General features: G+C 39.4%; 1 protein-coding gene across 1 annotated transcript in view; it reads left to right on the top strand.

The window, feature by feature from the left end:
* Window positions 1–25,645, top strand: part of lost (methenyltetrahydrofolate synthase domain-containing protein lost) — a 41,221-nt gene that overhangs the window by 6,447 nt on the left and 9,129 nt on the right. Inside the window, exon 4 of the mRNA XM_067154885.2 lies at window positions 18,593–18,705. Within this exon, the coding sequence (XP_067010986.1) occupies window positions 18,593–18,705 (113 nt within the window). The remainder of the gene's footprint in view (window positions 1–18,592; window positions 18,706–25,645) is intronic.

Here is a 25,645-nt window from a genome sequence, read left to right as displayed (position 1 = left end):
TGAGGAAAATTCCCAGTCCAAGTTGGAACTAATAGAACCTGATGATGAAAAAGTTGGAATTAACGCAAGATATTTTAAAAGAAGGGAATGGCAAAAAACGAAGAAAGAAAACAATGAGTACTCACCTTGCGCGCAATGTGAACGTCCTGGAATAAACTTTGTAAGTTATGTGTAATCTTAATTCAGTACAGAACCAATAATGAAATTGAATGATTACGCTAACCAAGCAAAACAGAAAGCCTTCCAATACCTAGGCATAAAACTAAAAATAGCCAAGATATGCAAAGATGTCGATTTCCTTAAGCAGTGCATTTTATTTGATTTAACGCCAAACTTTCTAAGAAACAACAAAAAGAAACACCGGATCACATCACAAACTACCAAAACTCAAAATAAGACTAATTAAAATTTGGTTGAAAGACGAAATCAGATTCTTATACAGGAAAAAATCATTCCTAAATCACAAATTACACGAGACTCACCTTGCAGCAACAAAATTACTTTCTAATGCGCACTGGACACTTTTCTGTCAACTAGTTGAGGACAAACTATTTAAAGATTTAGCCAAAAAACAACATAATTTAGAGCATAAACTGAATAAATTAAAGAACTTTAAACTTTACGACAATCAAATTAGATACATTAGCAGACCTGTAGACGATTGCAAGTAGTTCCATCCACTTATCATCAGTTTTTCCAAGACACCCCTAAGTGAAAATGAACAAGTAATTTTAGCCAAAGGACCCAAGCATAACTGGCCCAATTCGAATACAATTAGTTCAACTATCACAATGATTACAGAATCAGAGCTAGCTATATCAAAAATGTCATTAAATACACAAGATGAATTAAGAATTTAGGTAAAAAGCTCAGCAACATCCTTTCACATAATAACTCACCCAACCTTTCTGACAACATTAGTAACAAGAAAATAATAGCCGAGCAAAAACTTCTACTTCTAAATAAGAAAATAAAAGACAACGATCTAATTGTGACTAAAGCCGACAAAGGCAACACAACAGTAATTATCGATAAAAATGAATACATCAGTAAAACATCTGATTTCTTCACAGATAGTTCTTTTCCTGTAATTAGAAAAGATCCTATGCAAAAAATCAAAAAACTCCTCAAACAAGCCTGAATATTATGATAGTCACGACGCCGACGCCTCAGTCATGAGGCTAAACGAAGAAGAAGAAGAAGAAATCCAAAAAGCCCGGAAGAAAGCATGGTATTGTATAATATGCTGATTTTGAGTCTTATATTGATGAAACGAAGCAGTATGTGCCTTCCATCTTTGCTTGGTAAGCAGTTCTTAACAGAGAATATATTTATAAGAATTACAGGCTTTGAATGGAGTAAATGGCGTAGCAGCTGCATTTGTTGAGTGTGTGAGACAATGGGCTGGCGACTGATTGTCGTCACCAGGTGTGACATAAACTGAGTTTCCTAGTGATTGGGAATGTTGGACTAATGAGTCTGATAAATGCTTCATAGCTGTTGTAAACCTTCAGTACCCAGTTGGTAAATCTCAAATACATCTTGCTTTGCACCACTACTTTATCAGATTCAGTACGACATTGTTAAGAAATGTATTTGATGTACAGTATCGCCCTCAAGTTTTACATTGATAACGGACTTAAGATATCTCATGTGCACAGTGTGTATGTATTCTCTCAAGGTTTCATCCTGAAAGACTACGTTCAAGACAATATTATAGAAAGGTGAAATGTTACTACAAAACCATATAATGATTTATATTATAAACTCATGAACAATTCCTTAGCAAAACATGTGAAAAGATATAAGGTAGTCAGTGTCTTGAAAGCAAAGGTAAATACTGAGAATCTATGGTGGAGAAAATTTATTTTGTAGTGGGAACTAAGAAATTCTTAAAAATTGACAACTTCTACGGGTACTTTTGTGAGTTCGAATATACAGAGATTAATTTAACCAAACCTATTATATTAATGTTATTCTTTTTACGTCCGACTAACTACTATGACGGTTTTTGGAAACGCTGAGGTGCCAGAATTTAGTCTCGTAGGAGTTCTTTTATATGCCCGTAAATCTACTGACACAAGGTTGATGTATTTGAGCACCTTCAAATATCACTGACTGAGCCAGGATTGAACCTGCCAAGTTGGGGTCAGAAGGCCAGCGCCGCAACCGTCTGAGCCGCTCAGCCCGGCGCCAAACCTATTGAGTTTGCAATCTTAGAATTCGCAAAAGTAGAAATTTATCATTTTATATTCCAAGTATTGAAATGAAATGGTGTATTATGGCTTTTAGTGCAGGGAGTGTCCGAGGACAAGTTCGGCTCGCTAGATGCAGGTCTTTTGATTTGATTCCCATAGGCAACCTGCACATCGTGATGAGGTTGAATTGATGGTGAAGACAATACGTTCAACTAATTATGGTTAAAATTCCAGACCCTGTCAGGAATCAAACCCGGGACCCCTGTGACCAAAGGCCAGCTCGCTAACCATTTAGCCATGGAGCCAGACATTTCAAGTATTGAAAGTATTCTATGAAAACACTTAATTATTTTATACGGATATCTATAACCTACCGTGGCATTTAAGGGACTTCGATTATTCTGTACACAATGGGAGGCATTCCTACAGCAAATAAATGGTCAACGGATTCTGAAAAGATACCGGAACCCCTACATCCTCAGTACAAGAAACCTAGAAGAAGAAAGCAAAACTTGCTTAACAAGACTCAATCTATTACCTGATGACAACCTGGTGAATGCCAAGGATGGTTTTCTAAACTCTTGGAAGATTAGGGAGATATTAAGAGACCTGGAATTTAAGAAGTGGTGCGATCTCCCTCACAAAGGTAAAGGAGTTATCCTTTTGAAAGAACATCCAGCTTCCAGTAAATGGGTCAGCCACCACGAAGGTTTATCGTACAGCGAATGGAGAGATGCCTTGAAGATGACGGGGAATGTAGCAGCAGTTCGTCCTGTACCCGGTAGGTCCATGGACTGTAACCGTTGTAGGCGATGTCTTAGCGAGATTGAAACACTTGCACACTCCTTAGTTCCTGCCAGCACAGTGAAACTTTGCGCATCGCTTGGCATCATCAAATAAGAACTGCCATCGCCCAGCTCCTCAGAAGAACCGGATTCACCGTCCATGAAGAGATGAATGGTTTGGCGTAGAATGGAAATACTCGAAGGATCGATATAATTGCTTACAAAGACAACAATGTAGGATATATAATCCATCCAACAGTCTGCTTTGAATCCTCCGCGAGTCAGCCTGAAGATGTTGATCGTGAAAAGAAGAAAATATACGAGCCCACAGTTTCTTTTTACTAAGAAGAATACAAGCTAAAAATAATCAAAGTCTTGGGCCTGCTAATCGGTAGTAGGGGCATGATACCTAGAAAATTTGTTGAGTTTTGCAAGGCATTCCACCTGCCAAAATCCTTGAATATTGATATTGGACTTTTTGCTTTGAAATCATCAATAAGTATTTTAAGAAACCACCTTTGGTGATTTGCTTTAACATTCAATAGACTTCTATGTATTCTCTGTTACACAATATCAGTTGATATTAAGTATACTTTGTCTTTTAGGCATCCTCTAAATTGAGGAAGTGTTGCTATGTAATAAATAATAATAAGATGTATCCCTTGCTAACCATGATGCGAAGCAGCTGGTTAAGCTCAAAACATGGTTTTGAAAATACACCATCAGGATATGTTATCAGAACACATGGAACTTAGAAAGTAGGTTTATGGGCAGATGAAGCAAATTACAGAGAAACTGTAGACTTTGTAGGCTTATAAGTGCAAATGTATGCCCTTTTGTTTTTGATGTGTCCTCCACTCTGGAACATAAGGAAGTACGTACTAACACTCGCACTGTTAGCGTCAACTCTTAAATTCAATTTCAAGATTATTTAAGTTACCTCTTATATACATACTAAAGATCAGTGCTACCCGTCCCACACGGTGAAGACCATAGAAAAGATGGATTAAACATCGGAAATCACACTCTCATCCTGGCTGGTCGGCTGCAACCACGTTCTTCATCTGTGGTTGAAATATCAAAATGAAACTGAAACTAATCGTAGGTGCATGGAATATCAGAACTGTGCTTGACAAGACAGTTAGTTACAGACTTGAAAGAAGAGCAGCTTTCCAGATGGAATATTGATGTTGCCACAGTGAGTGAAAACCAGACCATTTGGCAAGGGTAATACCATATCCAGGTCAGACTAAACAATCTGTTTGGATGCAAAAGGATGAAGGAGAGCGCTGTATTGGTGGTATAGGATTTGTTGCGGACTAAATTGCTCCCACTAGAATCTGAATTTATGTATTCCAGTTTCAGAAGATAGCTTTGTGACTCTCATCTCTGCCTATGCTCCAATCCTAGATGCCGAAGATGATGCAAAGAACCAGTTTTATAATCACCTCACTGCAGCTACCACCAAGGTACCAAATACAGACAAACTTTTACTGCTTTGAGACTTCAGATCAGCTATGGGAAAATATTATGGGTAACTAAGGACTCTGCAACTCGATTGGATTACTGCTTCTTGGTGTATATGCAGAACATCAACTCTTTATCACCAACACTCAGTTCCACCTACCTAATCGCTTCAATCCACATGGATGCACTTGCATTCAAAGTACTGCTACATACTTGATTACATTATCACTCCAAGGAAGATGTCTTCATATCACCTGAACTATTGGACATATTGCAAACTACTCATGTGGCAGCTCAAGATTGCTGTACACCAAAAAAACCACAAAAGCATTCCCATAACCTGTCTAGAGAGAAGTCTGACACTTTTCAATTGTGTTGAACTAGAATGGGCCATGTTAAAAAAATTAGTTACAGAGTCAGCTGAGAAAATAATTGGTTTTGATAACAAAAGGAAGCAAGACTGGTTTGATGACAGTAATGAAAAAAATATGTTCTCTTATCAGAGCAAAACAGGAAGCCCATCTATCATGCCATTCTCCGATATGAAGAAAGCACATTTCCTGGAACTCAAACAGAAATGTCAGGCACAAATAAGGGAAATCGAGAATGACTGGGGGCAGTCGAATGCTCAGGAACTGCAGAGATTCTCTGATACTAGGGAGAAACTTATGACAGCATAAAAGAAGTGGATGGTTCAATTTGTTCGTCAACACGAAGTCTGATATAGATGTTGACTCCCATATGGAATTCTATCATCCTCACTGACAGCCATAAAATCTTGGAGCGCTGGAAGGAACATTTGAAACAGAAATGCTACCACTGCTGAAGACTTTCGTCGCGATGTGCCGTAGCAACCCCAACAAACATGGATGGCAGTCCCACCGACACAGCGAAAATTTAACAAAGCTCTCGATGGACGGAAACCTAGAAAGATACCTGGACCAGACAACATTTCTCTGGAATTAATTCAAAGTGGAGGTGTACTCCTTGAAATGAGGCTCTTCTCATTCTTAATTTGGGAAACTCAAGATTTACCCTGTGACCGTAACATGCCCCTATCATCACTATATTCAAGAAAGGTGATCGTGGTAACTATCATGGCATATCACTACTCTACATTGCGATTAAAGTTATGCTTAATTGTGTCTAGATTATCTCCAAGAGGATCCTTGCCAAGTCTCAGTGTGGTTTTTGAACTTCCAGAGCTACAACTGACATGATTTTCTGTGTAAGACTGTTCCAAGTGAAGTGCAGAGAGCAACAGAAACCTCTCTTCTTAGTTTTTTATGCCCTGAGACCAGCCACGTGCTGAAACACTTTAGCTGTCCTCAGCATTTTGTTGATCTCATCCATGCCTATCTTGACTGTTTCTTTATTATCAGAATAATATCTCGGAGGCTTTTCCAAACACTTATGGACTGAAATGGGTATGTACTTGCCCCACTGTTCTTTGCTCCATGAGCCGATGACGTAAATATTAGGCTCCTTTAAACAACAAGCAAGCATCTTTGCTCTCTGGCTTCCATGCTGCTTGAAACAACAACAGACAAACCCATGTGTAAATGTTAGGTGTCGTTTTGATGCAGGAGTCTTTAATCTAGTAAGACTTCAGTCTCAGAGGCCAAGTATTTATTTACTCAAGTTTTTACATTACAATTTAGTAACAATGGAACAGAAGGAAGTTATACGCATATATACCAAAAAGGTATTAAATATTCTTTGCCCAGAAATGAGCAACTGCAATTGCATTTCCTTGTGCCTTGAGCAAATCCTCCTCACTGCAAGAATCAGGGCAACATGAGCACTGTCACAGATGCTTGGTAGTCTGTACCTCTCTGCATTCACATAGTGGTGATACAGCCAAATATCCCCATTTCACTAGGTTGTCAGACTTTTCAATACCTGTTCAGTGATCTCCATGTGATCCAGTCCAAGTTGTGTGCAGTTGGTAAGCATTCAGCTGATTTTGTCTATGTTTGAAGATGACTTTTTCTGGCTGCCCACAATTTTTCTCTGGCTTTCTTCGGAGATGTATTTAGTGGAGATGTTGACTGTAGGAAGCTCCTCCTAGATTTCAGTCTAGGCTTTGGTGGATTGTGTCTGTGTAGTGGATGTAGCTCATTTTCTTCAACTTCTTTCCTTTTGGCATTTGCGGCTACTTCCCGGCGCATATCAGGAGGAGCAATTCCTGCCATACAATACAGTTTGTCAACTGGAGTTGGCTTCAAACATCCAGTAATTAGTCTCGCAGTTTCATCGAGGGCCACATCTACTTGTTTTGCATGGGCGGATTTATACCACACTGGGCAGGCATATTCACTGGCGGAGAATCTTAAATGTCATGCCAGAAGTACGGACCATCTGAGGTTCAGCACCCCAGTTACTACCAACAAGTTTCTGAATGATGATGTTACGGGCTGACACCTTGTGTTTGGTGTTTAGGCAATGCCGTTGATAGGTGAGTGACCTGTCTAAAGGTGATTTCAAGGTATTTGGGTGTAAAACAGTGCTCTTAATTTGGTGTCTTCCCAAGTTACTTACAGTTTTCTTCCTGCCTGTCTGTTTTGAAGGTGGAAAGCACTGACCTAAGTCTTTTGTGGGTTTGGCTTCAGGTGGTTTTTGTTGTAGTAGTCAGAAAAGGTTCCTAGAGCTCCTGTAAGCATCTGTTCTGCTTCTTCAAAATAACTTGTCTGTAGCATCAAAGCAAGGTTGTTAGCATATATGAAACTTTTGGTTACTACAGTAAGTGAATTGCAGTACACAAATAATGTTGCAACACCTGCTCTTAAACTCAACGAGGTGGAATAAATCCATCAACTGCTTCAAGAAAGCATGTGGTTGTTTTGGTATCTCTGTCAACATTACCAAGCAAGTTGGCAGTGTGGTTAGGGCAGCGATGCTGTGAGCTTGCATTCGGGAGATACAGTGGTGGGTTTGAATCCCACTATCGGCAGCTCGGAAGATGGTTTTTCCGTGGTTCCCCATTTTCATATTTTCATACTATCAATTTATCATCAATCTATTCTACCTTAATTTGTCACCATTTACTTTTATATACCAATGTTCAACAAATTATTTATAGATTTATATTTATTGAATTATACCAACAGATCACGAGAATTGACTTATTTTAGTGTATATTGAATATTAGATCAAACTGCTGTATTTTCAAGTGTCATGCTATCTGTTTTTATTTTATGTATCACCAATTAGTTTCTCAAGTGTTTTAAGATGATTTTAACACGATTTTCTAGCTTGCTGCTTTAACCTGTTACTGTAGTTTTACGGTACCCATGGTACAGCTTCAACTGTACAGCCAGTCCAACTTATATACCAGTGATCCCTTGTTTTTTTTACATAACAGACGACGAAACAGCCCTACAACCAAAGGTACTCCTTCCACCCCATCAACATCAACACGTACCAACCACCGTTTATTTTACGTGGGTCCTCCCGTCACATTACCGCTGGCTTCAGGAGTACCTCTGGCTCAACCTCGAAAACATTACCGACCTACGGTCGTGCAATACGTACCCATGGCCAGTAGGCAGTAATGGTCGGTTTTTGAATGTTAAAAGCTTGATATACTAACAATTTGTTGGTATATCATAGCATAGTTCAATACGGGTCTAATAATGAGATTAGTTACATGTAATGTTAAAAGCTTAGCGAAAAATTGCAAATTGGTGTGGAGCTCTGCAGTCACAGTCTGGATTAGGTAGCTTTTTCCACTTATGGAGAGTGGCTTTGCACCGGCCATGTCCTGTTCTGATTCTATTCAGGGCAGTCCAGGTCTTGCGTGGTAGGTGGGACCTGCTTGGCAAACCACATCACATATGTATGTCAAGGTGTTAGCCCCACGTAAGAATCGTTGGTTATTTAATTAGCGTATTGCTTATACAGACAATATCAGTAATATGTACATATGCATATTTACAGATGTGAAACAAAGTAATTTGTGCTTCACATTTGAATATCTAGTTCTTCAATCCAGCGTACAGCATCTGGAGTTACCAGCAGGAAGTCAGCTTCATCACCGTGATAGGCTCAAAGCTTGCATTCCCTGACGATATGATTAATAGTCTGGTGGTGTGGAGCTCCGCAGTCACAGTCTGGATTAGGTAGCTTTTTCCACTTATGGAGAGTTGCTCTGCACCGGCCATGTCATGTTCTATATCTATTCAGGGCAGTCCAGGTCTTGCATGTTAGGTGGGATCTGCTTGGTAGTCTGAGACCTCAGAAGAAGGTTTGCAGGGGCACATCTGTTGCTGCTTCCCATTGACCTTTCCACTCATCAGGAGATTTAAAATCCTTAGCATCCATGTCAGCAGAATCACACAAAGTTGGATGGCGTGATTTTAGTCTATTAAGATTCACTATGCGTGAATAGACTAGGATTTCTGGAGATCTTGTGGAATTCCTTCATAAGGGCATTAGATCGGCATAGATCAGGTGGTATTATACCAGTCGGCAGTGGAGACCAATGAATTGGAGTAAATGCGATTGAGCCAGATATGCACATTGTGGTATTAAGCTGGGTGTCATCAAGCCTTGCATGATGACTGTTCAACCAGACACGTGCACAATACTCAGCACTTGAATACACCGAACCCAAGGCTGAAGATCGCAAGGTGGTTGCTGAAGATCCCCAGGTAGTTCCACACAGTTTATGGAGGATGTTGTTTCGAGACTTCAGCTTTTGTGATAAGTTCAGGAGGTGGTGTTTGAAGGATAGTGTACAGTCCAAGATGGCGCCAATGTATTTTGGGTTTCAGTTATGATGAAGAAGGTAGAGTTGGTCACGTCCATAGGTTTAACCTCTAATTGCCCTACATGTGCCTCTTGGGGTGGTGCTAACTGAGCAACAGCGAAAACAGGCAGCCAGACTATCCACAGTGACTTCTGGCGATGACATACCAACAAAATAATAGAAACCGTTCTTCTCAGAACTCATTAACGAGAATTGTTGGTAAGTCTAAGACAATGAACGCAATTTGATACTTAAAGCTTGAAATTTCATCAGTAAAGGGCTGATGATGGCCTAATATCAATAGGCCGAAACTAGTACCATAATTAAAATAAATTGAAGTACTAATTTTATATTGTATGTATTGTTTAGGTGGATTACCTCATTTATGTACAATAATTAGATCTATACGTAAAGCAAATTGTTAAAAATGTTATACACAGTCTTGATTACAATACATTTCTTTATTAACATAAATACAGTTGCTGTATAAATATTTAGCTGATTTCAAAAAAAAATAAAACAGATAATGTTGATATCACTCAAAAGCAACCACTGTTAACCAAGGCCTTGTGCTATATCATACTAATTGGCAACCTGAAACTTGGATCAGCTGCTTCAGGGAGCTTTTAGACAAAAAGGGTAGGGAAAGGGAAAGTGCACGACTACCTGGGATTTAAATTTAAGAATTTAATTGTTAAGTCCGTATTGAACCGAGAATAATACATAAGTAAAATAAAAAATCCACCTTTTTAATACTAAAATTAAACTATTGTATAGTTCTATCACAGAAAGTAACATGGTAATCTAACTAATAAGAGAAGGAGAAATTTTCCATAAAAAATAAAATAATGGGGCAGTGGAAGACATGCTAAGAAATACAATATCATGATAATGAAGAGGCACAGGCCAGAGTAAAGTGTAGCTTCCACCGAAGTCCCAGTCTCATCCATGGCTGTGACAATATGGAAGCTGCTGGGGTATGGGTGGCGCTGAGTAATGACATTCAGAGCACGACTAGTGCATCTGAGTGTTATGAAAAGTGTTGCTCATAGGGTCAGTCGTGCTGCAATAGCACTTTCTGACCCAGTGAGGAAAGCAATGGCAAACTACCTCACTCCTTGTCTTGCCTAGTACGCCTCATTTCGGTGCTGCCATTGGTTTTTGCGGTTTCCTTATAACCGCATAACCTTTGGTGGTGCTATTTGAGGATCCAACCAGCCTCTGGGCTGATGACCTAACAGACAGACAGAAGAGAGAACTGTTGATTACATTTCTTTTCCTCTTTCATCCTCTTGCCCCTCTACGTATTCATTGAATTTTTTCTGTCCCTCGCACTTTATACTTTCATTCTTCATTGTCCTCTAATTCTATTGTTTATCTTTCTTAGCCAGCTTTTCATGCATTTACAAGGGAAGTCTTCAAGGTGTTGCACTTTGGTTCCATTCCAAGACTGAAAAGCCCACATACCCAGATTAATATTTGATACTCGTTATTTAAGGTTGACAGTTGTGAAAATACTTGTCCAGTAATGAGTGTCCAAGGTAAGGATGAGAATGATGACTCAAACTTGTACGATTGGAGTGTTGGCTGGGCTCGATTGGAAGAAGAGCATTCACCGATAAACTATGTATTATGGCAGGTGATATTACATGACCGCAAATGATATGTAATAATGTAACCGTTTTAGGTGTGCCAGTAATAATCTGTAAAGAAAGAAGACCACTGGTAGAGTCATGATAGCTGAGTGACAGAGGTACTGGCTTCTCGCCAAGGTATCAGTAATTAGAAATAGGAAAGGATTTCCATCTATCAATACTTATTTATTACACTTATAATGCTACAGGACCGGTATTGACCCCTTACATAGGGTCATCTTCAGCTGAACAGTACATTCATATCTATGTCATGAAGCTATGATTAAGATTACATTGTCTAGGGAATGCCATATGATAATAAACATTTGGTCACATTCAAATGGGGCATGTCGAAATGGGAACTGGCGTGTATGTCACTATATAACATGCAATTGTATGTCTAAAATTATATGTTATAGGTCTTAAAATGAGTTTATAAAACACATCTCTACTTATATACATACCGTATAAAATTAATACAATATATATAGGAACACTTCATGCACATGAACGTTCGTGTCTTGCGTGTTGTTCAATTCATCGGTTGACTTCTGTGTTCAAGTCTTATTTACATAGTTGTACACTTGATTGCTGTTCCTGGAGTTTAAATGATATGATTTGCTTGTAAAATTGTCACGTTGTATGAACAAAAGATTTTGTCTTCATGTATATACATAGAATAAAACACTTTCCAATTTAAAAAAAAAGGGATGAATTGAACAACACGCAAGGCACGAACGTTCATGTGCATGAAGTGTTCCTATATATATTGTATTCATTTTATATGTATATTAGTTTTAAGTCGAGATGTGTTTTATAAACTAATTTTAAGACCTAAAACATATAATTTTAGACATACAATTGCATCGTCGCACATAGTGACATACACGCCAGTTCCCGTTTCGACATGCCCCATTTGGATGTGACCAAATGTTTATTATCATATGGCATTCCCTAGACAATGTAATCGTAATCATAGCTTCATGACATAGATATGAATGTATTGTTCAGCTGAAGATGACCCTATGTAAGGGGTTGAAACCGGTCCTGTAGCATTATAAGTGCAATAAATAAGTATTGATAGGTGGAAATCCTTTCCGATTTCTAATCGTGTAATTCGTCAATACGGAAATGAAGATTATAGATTACGAAGGTAGCAGTAGTTTGAAACCTGGGCAAAACGTGTAGAATTTGTAAAATAAATTAAATGTGACAATCCTTCCAGTTCTAATTCCATGTAAAACCAGAGTTCCCGTGGCTATTATCATATCAACAATAGTTTAAAACTAGAAGTTTGCTTGATAATTGCCCGTGTTATTCGTAATATTCAGTTGTCCATATGCTGCACATCCGAGCAGAAGAATATCATTCAGTACTCAACAGGCAACACTCCTGCAAGTCAAACCCCACCGTATTGTCACCACAGCCATTTGATCCCCAGCTGGCAGTCTTTGAGTTGTGGCAGAACACTTCCTCTTGTCACTTAACACCCTTGTGATCTATTAGCAGTGCATGCGTGAGTTTGTTGCCACACTGGCCCTTGAGCACTGACTTCCACAGAAAGACATCTGTTTAGAGCTGCCCTTTAAAGAATCAGGCTTACACAGTAATCTTGGGCACAGTTACTTAAAACCTTATTGCATTCGGGAGATAGTAGTGGGTTTGAATCACTCTGTCAGCAACCCTGAAGATAGTTTTCAATGGTTTCCCAATTTCACACCAGTCTGTACCTTAATTAAAGCCACTGTTGATTCCTTCCCATTCCTAGCCCTTTCCTATTCTATCATCGCCTAAGACCTATCTGTGTCAGTACGACGTAATATAAATAAATTACATTTTAACTTACAATTATAAGAAGCTTAAAAGTTTTTTTTGCTAGTCAGTGCAATAAATTCTGTAAACTTTTCTGATTGACACAGTAAAATCAGGAAAATACAGATATTGAAGGGTAAGAGTTAAGATGTGAAATAATAAAAATATGAATCAAAATTGACCTCGTTTCAATGATCACTCATAAAAATTACTCATGTGAATATTTAATTTTCCTGACAGCATTGTACTTTAAATTGACTCTTAGCTTATTAGTTTGTGTTCAGTATGTATAGCCCATGCCTAAGAGATGTTAAGTACAAAACAAATATGGCCAGTTGGATACCAGTGGGATCCGAATCCACAACCTTCTGATTTTGTGTTGGATGCTCCACAGTTGATGTTTTATATTCTATCTTCAAGGCTGCTCCTAAATAATCAGCCCGTCTGCCCACACTCAACTGTATCACTGTGACCCATCTCTTCCAACCTTACATCAGCCATGAGCTGTTGCACAACATGTCTCCATGCATATCGTCACAACTTTCTACGTTAACAAACTGCATTGAATATTAACATGGGCACGTACGTTTTTACATTTTGAAATGTACACAAGCGCAACAACCCATATGCAAAATTTGAACAGAATCATAGAATAATAGCACCTTGAAGACTTCCCTTCTTTGTTCTTTTTTATGAAGGGTAGTTATCATATGTCATGACGACTTTGTTATATCTTCTAAAAAAGTAGCAACATTGTAAATCCACTTGATGCATTTGAAGGCCACTTGAATGTGCTTCTGAATGCTAGCACCAAATTTGATCTGAGTACAGAAGCCAATGGCAAGTGCAATAGAAAGATAAATAGAAATCATTGCTTTTGTTATGCATGTCTGTATGGCCTTTTGTAAATTTTGGAACACTATCAACACAGAAATACCTGAACATGTGGATAATTCCTGCACATTTACACTTTTAGCAATGGTCACTGACATCTGTGTATGAGCAGACACAGGACGTCCACTCTGCAACGGTTTAAAGTTCATCTGTTATGTGTCCATGTTTGATCAACAGTTTGATATGCCAAAGCTCTTATCACTCAATGCTTTCCTAACACTGATGTAAATTTGTGCCATGGAGAGCTGCAATTTTCACATTTAACAAGTGTTCGACTTGCATCCATCTTGGAGCACAGCCGGCAGCATATTAAACTTATTCATGGGTTATTAACTAGCCACCAACACACACAGACACCAGCAATCAGTGGTATTCAGTAGAGTGCAACTCAGATTTGCAAATGTAGGCCTATATGGACCTAGGCCCTATATGCCTGCACATGTTCAGATGATATAACACGGATACCGTGACTTATGCAACGACCTCTGTATTGGTCTACTGACCTTATCATTTTCTACTTCCTAACTCATGACCGAGAAAACTTCAGACTTGTATGCAAAAATTGTATCACACACTACTTCTCTAAATATAAAAACACACAGTGATCTATCGAAAGATCAGCGAGGGTACCATTTAATCAATAAAGCCATGGTCAATTCAATTTAGACTCTTTAGCATTATTAGCACAGTTGTGGTTCACTTCTGATGAATCAGAGTAAAGTCTCCGTGAAACGTACAGCATCTGTGCAGTTTGTCTTTTTTTTACACACCATTAACTCAAAAAATAAAGTCTGTTATTCTGGGCTGGAAAATATTCAGTCTAAACACTGTTATTTATTGATGTTCCAACTAAACCTTTTTGTCCAGGAAGTGTTCAATAATGTTCCTTCATTCTCATCAACATGTCCACTTTCATGCTGGAAATATAGGGTTTTTTGTTTAGCTTTGGTCACAACACCACTCAGAGCATGGCATGGCTGGTATTATGACACTAGCCAATATAATGCACGCCTTTCCTCCCCACTACATCACGGCAATTCACATTTATAAAAAGCTTAGTGAAATTATTAGTCTAAAACCTACCTGGCATTACATTTGATGTTCAAAATATTGTCCCTCAGCTGTCAAGCATTCCTGACACCTCATAAACAGGTTTGCAGACACTCAGCATATCTCAGCCTTATGTTCAAAATAACTTGTGCAATGTTCTCTTGTAGTTCTTCTCTTGTGTGCTTGTGTGAGGGTTGTTCACATACAATTTTCCCTTCAGTATCTCCCACAGATAATAATCACAGGGCTTTAAATTAGGAGATCTAGCGGGATAATTAACCACACGATCTTCGAAAACTTCCCATGTTATCTCTATAGACTGATCAGCAGTGTGTGCCGTCGCATTATCTTGCATGAAATAACCATTACCTTTTCTATCAACTGTTGAAAGAATGGCCCGATAATGAGTTATATATATCAATTAGCATTTATTGTTTCATGGAAAAATATAGGCTGTAGAATTCTGTGAGCACTCACTGTGCACCAAACTCCTATCGTTACATCCTGAAGTGGATGGATATGCAGCTGGTGGAAATTTTCTGCACTCCAGTACCAATTGTTTTGGCTATTTGTGTAGCCACTGAAGTGCAGCCATGGCTCATCACAAGAAAAATAACAGTTCTGGGTCAACATACCCATCGCGAACAGAATGAAGCAACCAGCTACAGTACCAAACCCTAGCAAAACTGTCAGGTCCTCTTAAACGTTGGGCAGTGTTGGGTTTGAACAGTTTGACTTTTGACAGTTTTGTTGCTTTGTGGGCAGAATATAATGATACATTAGCTTGTACAGCAATAAGCGACAGGGATTTTGTTGGAGTTCTTTCAAGAGAACTCCTATCAAGCTTTTCCTGTGTTAAAACAGTTCATCTCCTGAGTGTTTTCTTGTTAAAAATGGACCTGTTGGAACGGAATTTCTTCACTAAATTACATACCTTATTCCTAAGGCAGGGGGTGGAGAATGCCAGGATATTCGCGAATCAATCGAAAGTGGCACTTTCCAACAGAAGGATGCTCGGCATAGCACAACACAATGAATACACACTGTTCTACTGTATACATCACTCATTAAACACACTGTAACTTTTGTATTCATACAGAAACTACGCTATTTAAAAGCTAACACATTGAGCACGCTATCAATACCATAGATGTTAAACTAAACTATTGCAGTGAAGACACAGGACTTACCGTTTAATCGCTACTGCATTAGATCACATCAGCTGGACATGAAGCAATATATCTCTCGGCAAATGGGTCACTCAGCCATGCTGTTGCCTTTCCGTGTAGCTCCCTGGACACTTGCACAGAGCCAAAATAAAAAGACTCTCTGCTAAAGATTTGGCTACAGTGAGTAATTGTCATCATAACAACATTGACATCACACGCTGCCCTCACTTTTCAATTCAGACATCCTATGACGCAGAGTACGGTGAGGGCTGCCAACAGGTGACGATGCTCCCTGCATCAGCCATAGGTTCTACAGGGAGAGGAGTGAGGACAGCGGCAGCTCCACTTTTGCATTTACCTCTGCCTGCTTTCTGCTGCTGCATCACTAACCACAACAACACTTCACTCCTCATTGACTTTCAAGAGGTAGTTGTGGAACCTCCTCATTTTCCGAGCACTCCTCTTTGTCGTCACAAAGGAAAATAGGCATACTGAGCGAGTTGACCTTGCGATTATGTGCGTGCAGCTGTGATCTTATATTCGGGAGATAGTGGGTTTGAATCCGACTGTCGCTCAGCCCTGAAGATGGTTTTCCGTGGTTTCTCATTTTCACGCCAGGCAACTGTAACCTAGTTAAGACCACGGTCACTTCCTTTAAACTCTTAGCCTTTCCTATCCCTTTATCGCCATAAAGACCTATCTGTCAGTGCGACGTAAAACCAATTGAAAAAAAAGGAAATTGGCACAAAATCTCTGGCTACTGTCAACATTGACAGCTGTGCTAGGTGTTCCCACAGCAACGCCCTTATGGACGGATATGACTTGTTTCTTTAAAACATCAGGATATCCATCATTAATTAAAACTTAAAAACTTTCATTTATACAGTACTCAGCCTGTACCTCAATAATTAATAGATTTTACCTGTATCAATATGGTGATAATTTCATTTTAAAAATGATACATTCTTTTTAATATACGGTTAGGGGACGTGCAGCTGTGAACTTGCATCTGGAAGATAGTGGGTTCAAACTCCACTGTCACCAGCCCTGAAGATGATTTTCCATGGTTTCCCATTTTCATACCAGGCAAATGCTCGGGGTGTACCTTAATTAAGGCCATGGCCACCTCCTTCCCACTCCTAGCCCTTTCTTATCCCATCATCACCATAAGACCTATCTGTGTCACTTTCATTTGATTTAGTATCAATTTGAATGCAGTTACACTGATTCATCTTTAAATTTCAAGTTGCATTAATTCTGTGACCAACTATAGTCTCATTTTGGAACTCAAATCCACAAGACCATTACTCCAAGTTTTTAAATGTGTTTATATGTACTCTATGTTTTGCTTTTGTATTTTGTAATCTTAACTTATGGGATTCATCTCCATTTGATTTTAATGATACTTTGTCCCAATAATTTATGATGAATGACTGAGGATGACTGCAATGAACAGCCGAAACTAGTACTTGTCGAGGATATAAACTATGCATTGATCAGGTGGAGGAATAAATTAAAATTTAAAAAAAAGAGTAAGTCATATCCATCAATACAAGCCTAGCAATGAAATTTATTGCATTCAATATTGCAATGGTGAACATGATTGGTGCATTTCATGATTTTCATCACTTGTAGTGATTTTAGTGGCTGCATGCTGTGGGTCATGTAGCTGTCAGCTTGTATTTAGGAGATAGTGTGTTCAAACCCAACTATTGGCAGCCCTGAAGCTGGTTTCCCATTTTCACACCAGACAAATGCTGGGGTTGTACCTTAATTAAGGCCACAGTCACTTTCTTCCCATTCTTAGCCCTTTGCTATCTCATCGTCGCCGTAAGACCTATCAGTGCTGGTGCAACGTAAAGCAAATAATAAAAAGTAACCTAACTATACCTGTCAGTAATTTTAACACAGTCAGAAAGAAGTATATAGATCACTGCACTACTTAACCATAATCATACTGCAACTTTTTTGCTTTACGTCGCACTGACACAGATAGGTCTTATGGCGACGATGGGATAGGAAAGGCCTAGGAGTTGGAAGGAAGCGGCCGTGGCCTTAATTATGGTACAGCCCCGGCATTTGCCTGGTGTGAAAATGGGAAAGCACGGAAAACCATCTTCAAGGCTGCCGATAGTGGGACTCGAACCCACTATCTCCCGATTACTGGGTACTGGCCACACTTAAGCGACTGCAGCTATCGAGCTCGGTATATATACTGCAACCTAACTCAGTAACATTGCTATCCAGTAACCACAGTCTAACCAAGTCATTAACAGTAATATTAGGAAGTCATTAGGCAGGCATCATGACTAACAATATTCTTCTTCCACACCATGATTAGTGCACTGTGCAGGGTGAAGAACAGCAGAGAGAGGAGAAAGTGACGCCAATATTGTTATGACGACAACCCCTCCCACAATGTGAGACCACACTTTTGGTAGGGTCTGTTGGAATGGTTGTTCCTGCAACTCATGGGAGCTCACTGCGCAGAGCATTCAGGAGAATAAAAAATAAAGTTGTTTTGTGTTAAATAATGAGACGTAAGATTTTCCATGTAATGACAGCCTCATTTTACAGAAACAACAAAATAATTTGAGTTAATTTATGTAATTATTCATGGATTTAAGAGTAATCCATGTTTTCTTTTTAAATTCATGGGTAATTCACAGGTAAGTTATCTTAAATTATTTACAACAGAAAACATGGAAAGAAGTGGTTGCGTATATCATCCCCCTTGTTGTTTAAAATTTCAGTGTACCTTTTGTGTTTTCGTGTGGTAGAATTGTTACAATTATTTTCCTATTTCAACTTTGTTATGTCATTGCTGTTTCAGGATATCGAATAGGTAAAGGAGAGGGCTATGCCGACCTTGAATTTGCTATGATGATGGGCATGGGCGCAGTTAATGAGGACACTTATGTGGTATCGACAGTTCATGACTGTCAGGTAAGACGTGCAAACTTATTTCCTTGGGATCAACATTCTGCATCACATCCCCTATTTCAAGACCTGCAGTCAGTTCTTTAAAGAAGCCTCTCGTGTCAATCCTTCAACACCATTAACCCTTACCCCTCATCTGTTGGATGAGGCCCGACATTATGATATTCCCTTTCCGGTCATGTGTCGGGTGAGGCCCAACATCACATTGTATCACCCACCGCTCGCCTGCCGACTCGTAGCCGACAAAATACACGATGCTATACTGTACTGCCATGTTTTCGTTCAGCATAGAACTTTGTAAAATCCAGATACTATTTGACAGTCATTCAGAAATCTATTATTTAGATGGCAGTGTAGACATCAGCTGTGTCCAGTCTACTCACATACGCAAAGGCTCAAACGATAGTAAACAAACATGGTCGCTATGTGCTCTCTTAGTCATATACAGTGTACTATTCAATGTTGTATGTCAGGTAATTCTACAAAACCCCAGTAATTTAGCACCTCTACTCCTTCCTTGCACAATAAAGAATATATCGTAATAGCATTTGATGGCACCTACAAGTGAACTGGCGATTGTCTGCTTGTGTACCGTAACCCAACATGTAGCTGATGCTGATGGTTGGCGCAATTATAATCAACAGATCCCGGTTTCAAGGAATCACCGTTTACAGCGGTTTCGAACTACAGACCACCGTGTGATGTGAAACCAGAGACTGAATTAGAGTTTTACAGTTGCTTTTTTCGGTGAAATTACTAACGAAACCAATCAGTATGCGATAACGGTAGTGGTAATAATAATAAAAATGTAAAATAATGTGTCTTAAATTGCCCATATTGTTTTTATTTGCTCCAGTATAGCTTGCTGTAAACGTTTATAGCCTAAATACATCCTTTAAGAGCAAGTGCTATCTCCAAAATCGTGAAAGATGAATACAGGTCATATAAGATAGAAATTCACATTTAAAATACAAATGGTAGAGACAACACATTGTCGCCATAAGACTTATCTGTGTCGGTGCGACGTAAAGCAACTAGCAAAAAAAAGAGACAACACAGAGAACTTCAATTCGAGGGGTAAGGGTTAAGCAGCACCTCTAACACACATCACTTCTTGAGACGCCAACAAGTTTTGAATCAGACTTCACTGGGCGAGTTGGCCGTGCGGTGAGAGGCGTGCGGCTGTGAGCTTGCATCCAGGAGATAGTGGGTTCGAATCCCACTGTCGGGAGCCCTGAAAATGGTTTTCCGTGGTTTCCCATTTTCACACCAGGCAAATGCTGGGGCTGTACCTTAATTAAGGCCATGGCCACTTCCTTCCAACTCCTAGGCCTTTCCTATCCCATCGTCGCCATAAGACCTATCTGTGTCGGTGCAACGTAAAACCACTAGCAAAAAAAAAGGATCAGACTTCACACTTGCTCACATCTGTTTTAATTTCAGAAACACACTTCTTGTGGTGCTGAATCTGGTTTCGATTTTTATGTCCGGTCCCATTTCTGTGTTAGCCAACATCTTAATATGACACCTTCTCACCGCTGTTTCATCCAGAGTGATAAGATCATTGCTGTTGATCATGAACTTTGCAAAGGTAAAATTAAGTGTATCCTCATAATTCAATACATCATATAATTCCATCATTAGATGGAGTAATCAAATTCAAACATGTTTTGGCTCGTTTGAGCCATCTTTACGGAAAAAAGGGAGGGGTTGAACTAATTTACATAATACAAGCTTAAAATGTGCCAAAAGAACATAATGAAGAAACAAATGAAAAAACAAGAGAGAGAGATCAACGGAAATAAACACAACCCGATATACAATATTTACATCATGTGGAGCAAAAAAAAAACTCTGCGTTAAAATTCAGTGAAAACAGGGGTTAATACAAAACATAATTGAATTTAAAAACTGTGTTACCTAAGAAGAAAAGAAATTAAAATAAATGATACAGATGGAAATGAACAGTAAGTGCACATAGCAAGGTTGCAGACCTCTTAAGTTTACAAAATTTGGTTTTATAACAATTCAAAACAGGATGAAATCACTGTGTCGAAAACTCAGGTCGAAAGTCTGCCTTTGTAGAAACACCCTCACATTGAATGGCTAGGAGGGAAGCGGGAGCGAAAAAGTTTGAGAAACCAAGCCTGAGATAATGTGGAGGCGAAATGCATGTGACAAGTGATGGAAAAACGCTGATGAAATTTAAAAATTTAGAACATCAGTATCTTCTCAATCTAGTGGTCCCATTCTCAATTATTGTTTCACAATGTTGGCTGGTTTGTTTGCCTTATTTTAGGTCGAGAGGGCCGCGACAAAAATTGAGAAGCTGTGTTAGAGCAGATGACAGATGCATGGTAAACTGTAAGTGACCTAGTGGAAACCGTTAGTGAAGTTCCAATCTGTAATGGAAAAAATGAGGTTGTGTGAGAAACTTGGGCGGATAAGTAAAAAGTGTAAAATGGGTGTGAAGAAAGCTTTAAACTTACGGTTTTTAGACAGTGGTTGTCCTCTCGAAATGGCCCGGCCTTCTCAAAATAACGGTCCCTTTCGTACGATCGAGTCTGTTGTTGTCTCAACTGTGTTTGTGCGGATGGAAGGAGCGGAGGGGGAAGGGGGTGGTGTGGGGCTGATGAGAAAGGGGGGGAGTGGTGGTGAGATGGAGGCAGGGTTTGTTTATATTATACACACGAAACAGTCACACGAAACAGTCAGCGGTATTCAACAGGTAATCTCTACATGCAGTCTTAAATTTCGATATTAAGTTTGAGTTCCTGACAGCAGCTGGGAGTGAATTCCAAAGTCGTGACCCAGCCACAACGAAGGATCTGTTATATATTGAAGAGTGGTTGACGGGAATAGCGAGGGAAGTGCCAGATCTGGTGTTACAATTATGGAATGAGGATAAGGAATTTTGAAGAGATGTATTTGGGTAGATTTTCCTTCTGAGTTCGATATATCAACGTAAGTACGTGGAATTTCCATTGCCTCTCGGGTTTTAGCCAGGAAAGAAATGTGTAGATAGGGTTTATGTGAACATCGTAACTCAAGTTAAAAACAAATCGAAGATCAGAGTTCAATGCTCGTTGAAGTTTCATAGTTTGTTCACGGGTTGCATCAATGAGGACAATGTCGCAGTAGTCAAGTATTGGTAGTATCAAAGTTTGGAGTAGTTTTATCTTTACATCTTGTGGCAAAATGTCCTTATGTTGTTTCAGAGGGTGTAGCATCGCGTACATCTTTCTACATGTATTTCTTACATGTGCAGACCAGTCAAGAGTTTCAGTCAGGGTCATACCTAGGTTCTTCACTTCCTTACTGAACGGGATTACGGTGGCATTTGATATCACCGGAGGAATAGCATAATTTTTATACATGATGTTTAATAATTTCTGTGAACCGATAATAATTGTTTGAGTTTTTTGGGGGGTTGAGGAGGAGAGAGTTTTCACTGGCGTACACACTGAGTTGTTGAAGGTCGGAGTTAAAATCTCTTATTGCATTCGATATATAATTTATATTAACGTGGCAGTAAATTTGGAAGTCGTCGGCAAAGAGGTGATATTTGTTATACTTTATTTTAGAGGAGATATCATTTATATAGAGGACAAACAAAAGGGGACCAAGAACAGAATCTTGGGGGGTTCCTGCCTTTCGGAGTCGCCACTGAGAAGCAGTATCTTGTACTGTAACACGTTGCATACGATCTGTAAGATATGCGGTGAAAAATGTTAAAGCAATGTTACCGGAAAACGATTTGAGCTTCATCATCAATGTCTGGATGTTTATCGTGTCAAAAGCACTGCTGAAGTCAAGGAGTGTGAGTATTGTCACTTGTCTTTCGTCCATTGCTTGTCTGATGTCCTCAGTCACTTTGAGTAAGGCAGTGACTGTGCTATGACCCTTTTTGAAGCCAGATTGCAGGGGGTCAAGAAGAGAGTGAGCCTGAAGGTATTCCAATATTTGCGCAAGTACCAACCATTCTAACACTTTGGAGAGAGCAGGGAGAATTGAAATGGGATGGTAATCGGATAGGAGTTTCGAACCTGGGTTTTTAGGAAGTGGAATTACATTGGCCCGCTTGCAAATTGTCGGTAATGTGCCGTTTTTGAGACAGTAATTAAAAATGTGGGTGAGAATGGGTAGAATAGTGTCAGTAATATTATGTATGAAAGTAATAGGAATTTCATTGACACCGCTTGCTTTGGATTTAATAGAATACAAGACTTTCTTAACTTCATTAGTGCTGAAGATACGAAAGGCAAAGCAGGGGCGATTTAGTGGAACAGGTGCCTGGGACGTTATTGGCGTGTGGTCTGTTAAGCGGGTTAGACTGAGCTCTCCCTTCCGTGAAATACTCATTTAAATCGTCGAGTGGAATGTCGGGTACCTGAAGCTGTTCATGTATTTTTCCTATGCCCATGGCTCGGAGATGCCTTCAGGCACTAGCCGTATTTAGGTTACTTACTGATTCTCGGACATATTTAAATTAAAGATTACGGATGATTTGTTTACTTTTATTCCTAATTATTCTATACTGTTCATAGTCATTTGTGTCCTGAGTACGTTTGTAATATCGGTAAAGAGCATCACGTTGAGACATCATATTTTTAACTGCAGGGGTTAGCCATGGCTTAGGTTTGCGGGATATTCTGATCTGTCTTTTCGGTCCATGTTTGTTGTATAGATTGTGTATTAATGAATTAAATGTATTTATTTTTTCATCAATGTCTGTCAGATTTAAAATGACCGGGCGAGTTGGCCGTGCGCCTAGAGGCGCGTGGCTGTGAGCTTGCATCCGGGAGATCGTGGGTTCGAATCCCACTGTCCGCAGCCCTGAAGATGGTTTTCCGTGGTTTCCCATTTTCATACCAGGCAAATACTGGGACTGTACCTTAATTAAGGCCATGGCCACTTCCTTCCAACTCCTAGGCCTTTCCTATCCCATCGTCGCCATAAGACCTATCTGTGTCGGTGTGACGTAAAGCCCGTAGCAAAAAAGAAGAAAAAAATATTTAAAATGCTATTCCATGGAAGATTGTAGGCATCGTATCTTAATTCATAGATGTCGATATCTTTCATATTCCTGCACGTTATATACCTAGGTTTATATTTTGGAACGCGAAGTGAGTAGGCAAGAAATATAAGATCGTGGGTGGACACAGCCGGTACTGAAATTTGTCCGTGAGTTACCACTTTCTGAGGGTTGTTTGTTACTTTGAGATCTCGTATCAGAATCATTAATACTATAAATACATATATACTCTTACTGAATTATATACATTATATACAAAGTCACACTTATAAGAAAAAGTCTATACTACTTTTGCCCAGAAATTGGCAACATCCAGTGCATTTTCTGTTGCCTGAAATAGATCTTTTACTGTGCATGTTTTAGGGCACTTACTACACTGCAACAAATGAGACGTCGTCTGGATTGCACCACGCTCACACAATGATGACTCGATGTTAAAACCCCACTTCTGCAGGTTGCTTTTACATCTTGTCATGCCTGCCCGTAATCTGTTCAGTGATCTCCAAGTACACCATTTCTCCATGTGACCAGGTGGTAATTCTTCACTTGGTGTCAACCATTCTTCGGAGCGAGTGCAGCTTGCACACCACATATCAGTTCGGGATTGCTGAGGTGTCCCATTAAGAGCCTCTGTTGTTCTGAGGAAACTTTTCCTTGATTTGAGTCTTGGAGTAACTGGCCTTAATCCATACAGAGGGTGAGCTTCAGATGTTTCCGCCTTCTTCCTCTCGTTTTTTGCTGCAACCTCTCGACAGATATCAGGAGGGGCAATACCAGCAAGACTATACAATTTGTTCAACGGAGTAGGTTTTAGACAGCCGGTAATGATGCGACAGGTATCGTTTAGAGCAACATCTACCTTCCTGGCATGACTTGACTTGTACCATACTGGGGACGCATATTCCGCTGCAGAGTAACATAGAGCAATGGAAGAGGTTCTCACAGTATTGGGATGTGCCCCCCAGGTAGTACCCGTTATCTTCCTTATAATATTATTTCTGGCAGCCACTTTTTGCTTGGTGTTCGAGCAGTGTTTCTGATAAGAGCGCGATCAAGAATATAGATGGTGATATATGCTGAATAATGCAAAAGTGCTAAATTTAAATTTTGGAATTTAGTGAAAATGTTTAACCCAGAAGTTTTATAACTGGACCTGATAGAGCTGTGTACCTCCTTTCAATTCCCAAGTTTCCCCACGTCAGATTTCTAACCATACATGTTTTTTGTGTCATTGGTAACCTTGTTATCAAACGGTGACACCATATATATTTCTTAATTTAAATACCATTAAGTGCTAACAGAACTTCTTTAGAGCACTTGAAGACACCCTTGCGTTTAGTTTGCCATACTGCTTTTGTTTTTGTTTTTGTTTCTTACTCTTCCCAAAAGCACAAGTAATTTTAAGGTGCTCCTATTGCTGATGAACCCTGAAACCACCACCTTGCATCTACATTTTCACAGTTCATCCAATTCGCCCACACTGAGGAACAGCTGAGAATGAAAAAAAGGAACATCTTCAATGAATACAGGGGCCGATGACCTTCGATGTTAGGCCCCTTAAAACACCAAGCATCATCATCATCATCATCATCATCATCAATGAATACATTCATTCATCCTGCAAGATTACAAAGCTCCAGGCAGCCTTAGTTTAAGATTTAAGTCCACAGTTGCCCCTAAAAGCACGATGCACAAGTCAGTGAATACACAGTAATCATTTTCCAGGTGTTTTTCTTTCATTTATTCATTCATTATGTATTTACTTACTTACCATAAAACCTTTACAGAGTCTATGGAAGGCTAGAGAAAAAGGAGAGGCTCCCTACACATTTCTATTTTTATCCTGTTCCATGCATTAGTATGGGCAACATGGAAGAGACGATTTATATATATATAATTTTTTTTGTAGAG

This window comes from Anabrus simplex, chromosome 10 (assembly GCF_040414725.1).
Source record: "Anabrus simplex isolate iqAnaSimp1 chromosome 10, ASM4041472v1, whole genome shotgun sequence".
Taxonomy (NCBI): domain Eukaryota; kingdom Metazoa; phylum Arthropoda; class Insecta; order Orthoptera; family Tettigoniidae; genus Anabrus; species Anabrus simplex.
This window is presented reverse-complemented; position numbering and strand designations above follow the sequence as displayed.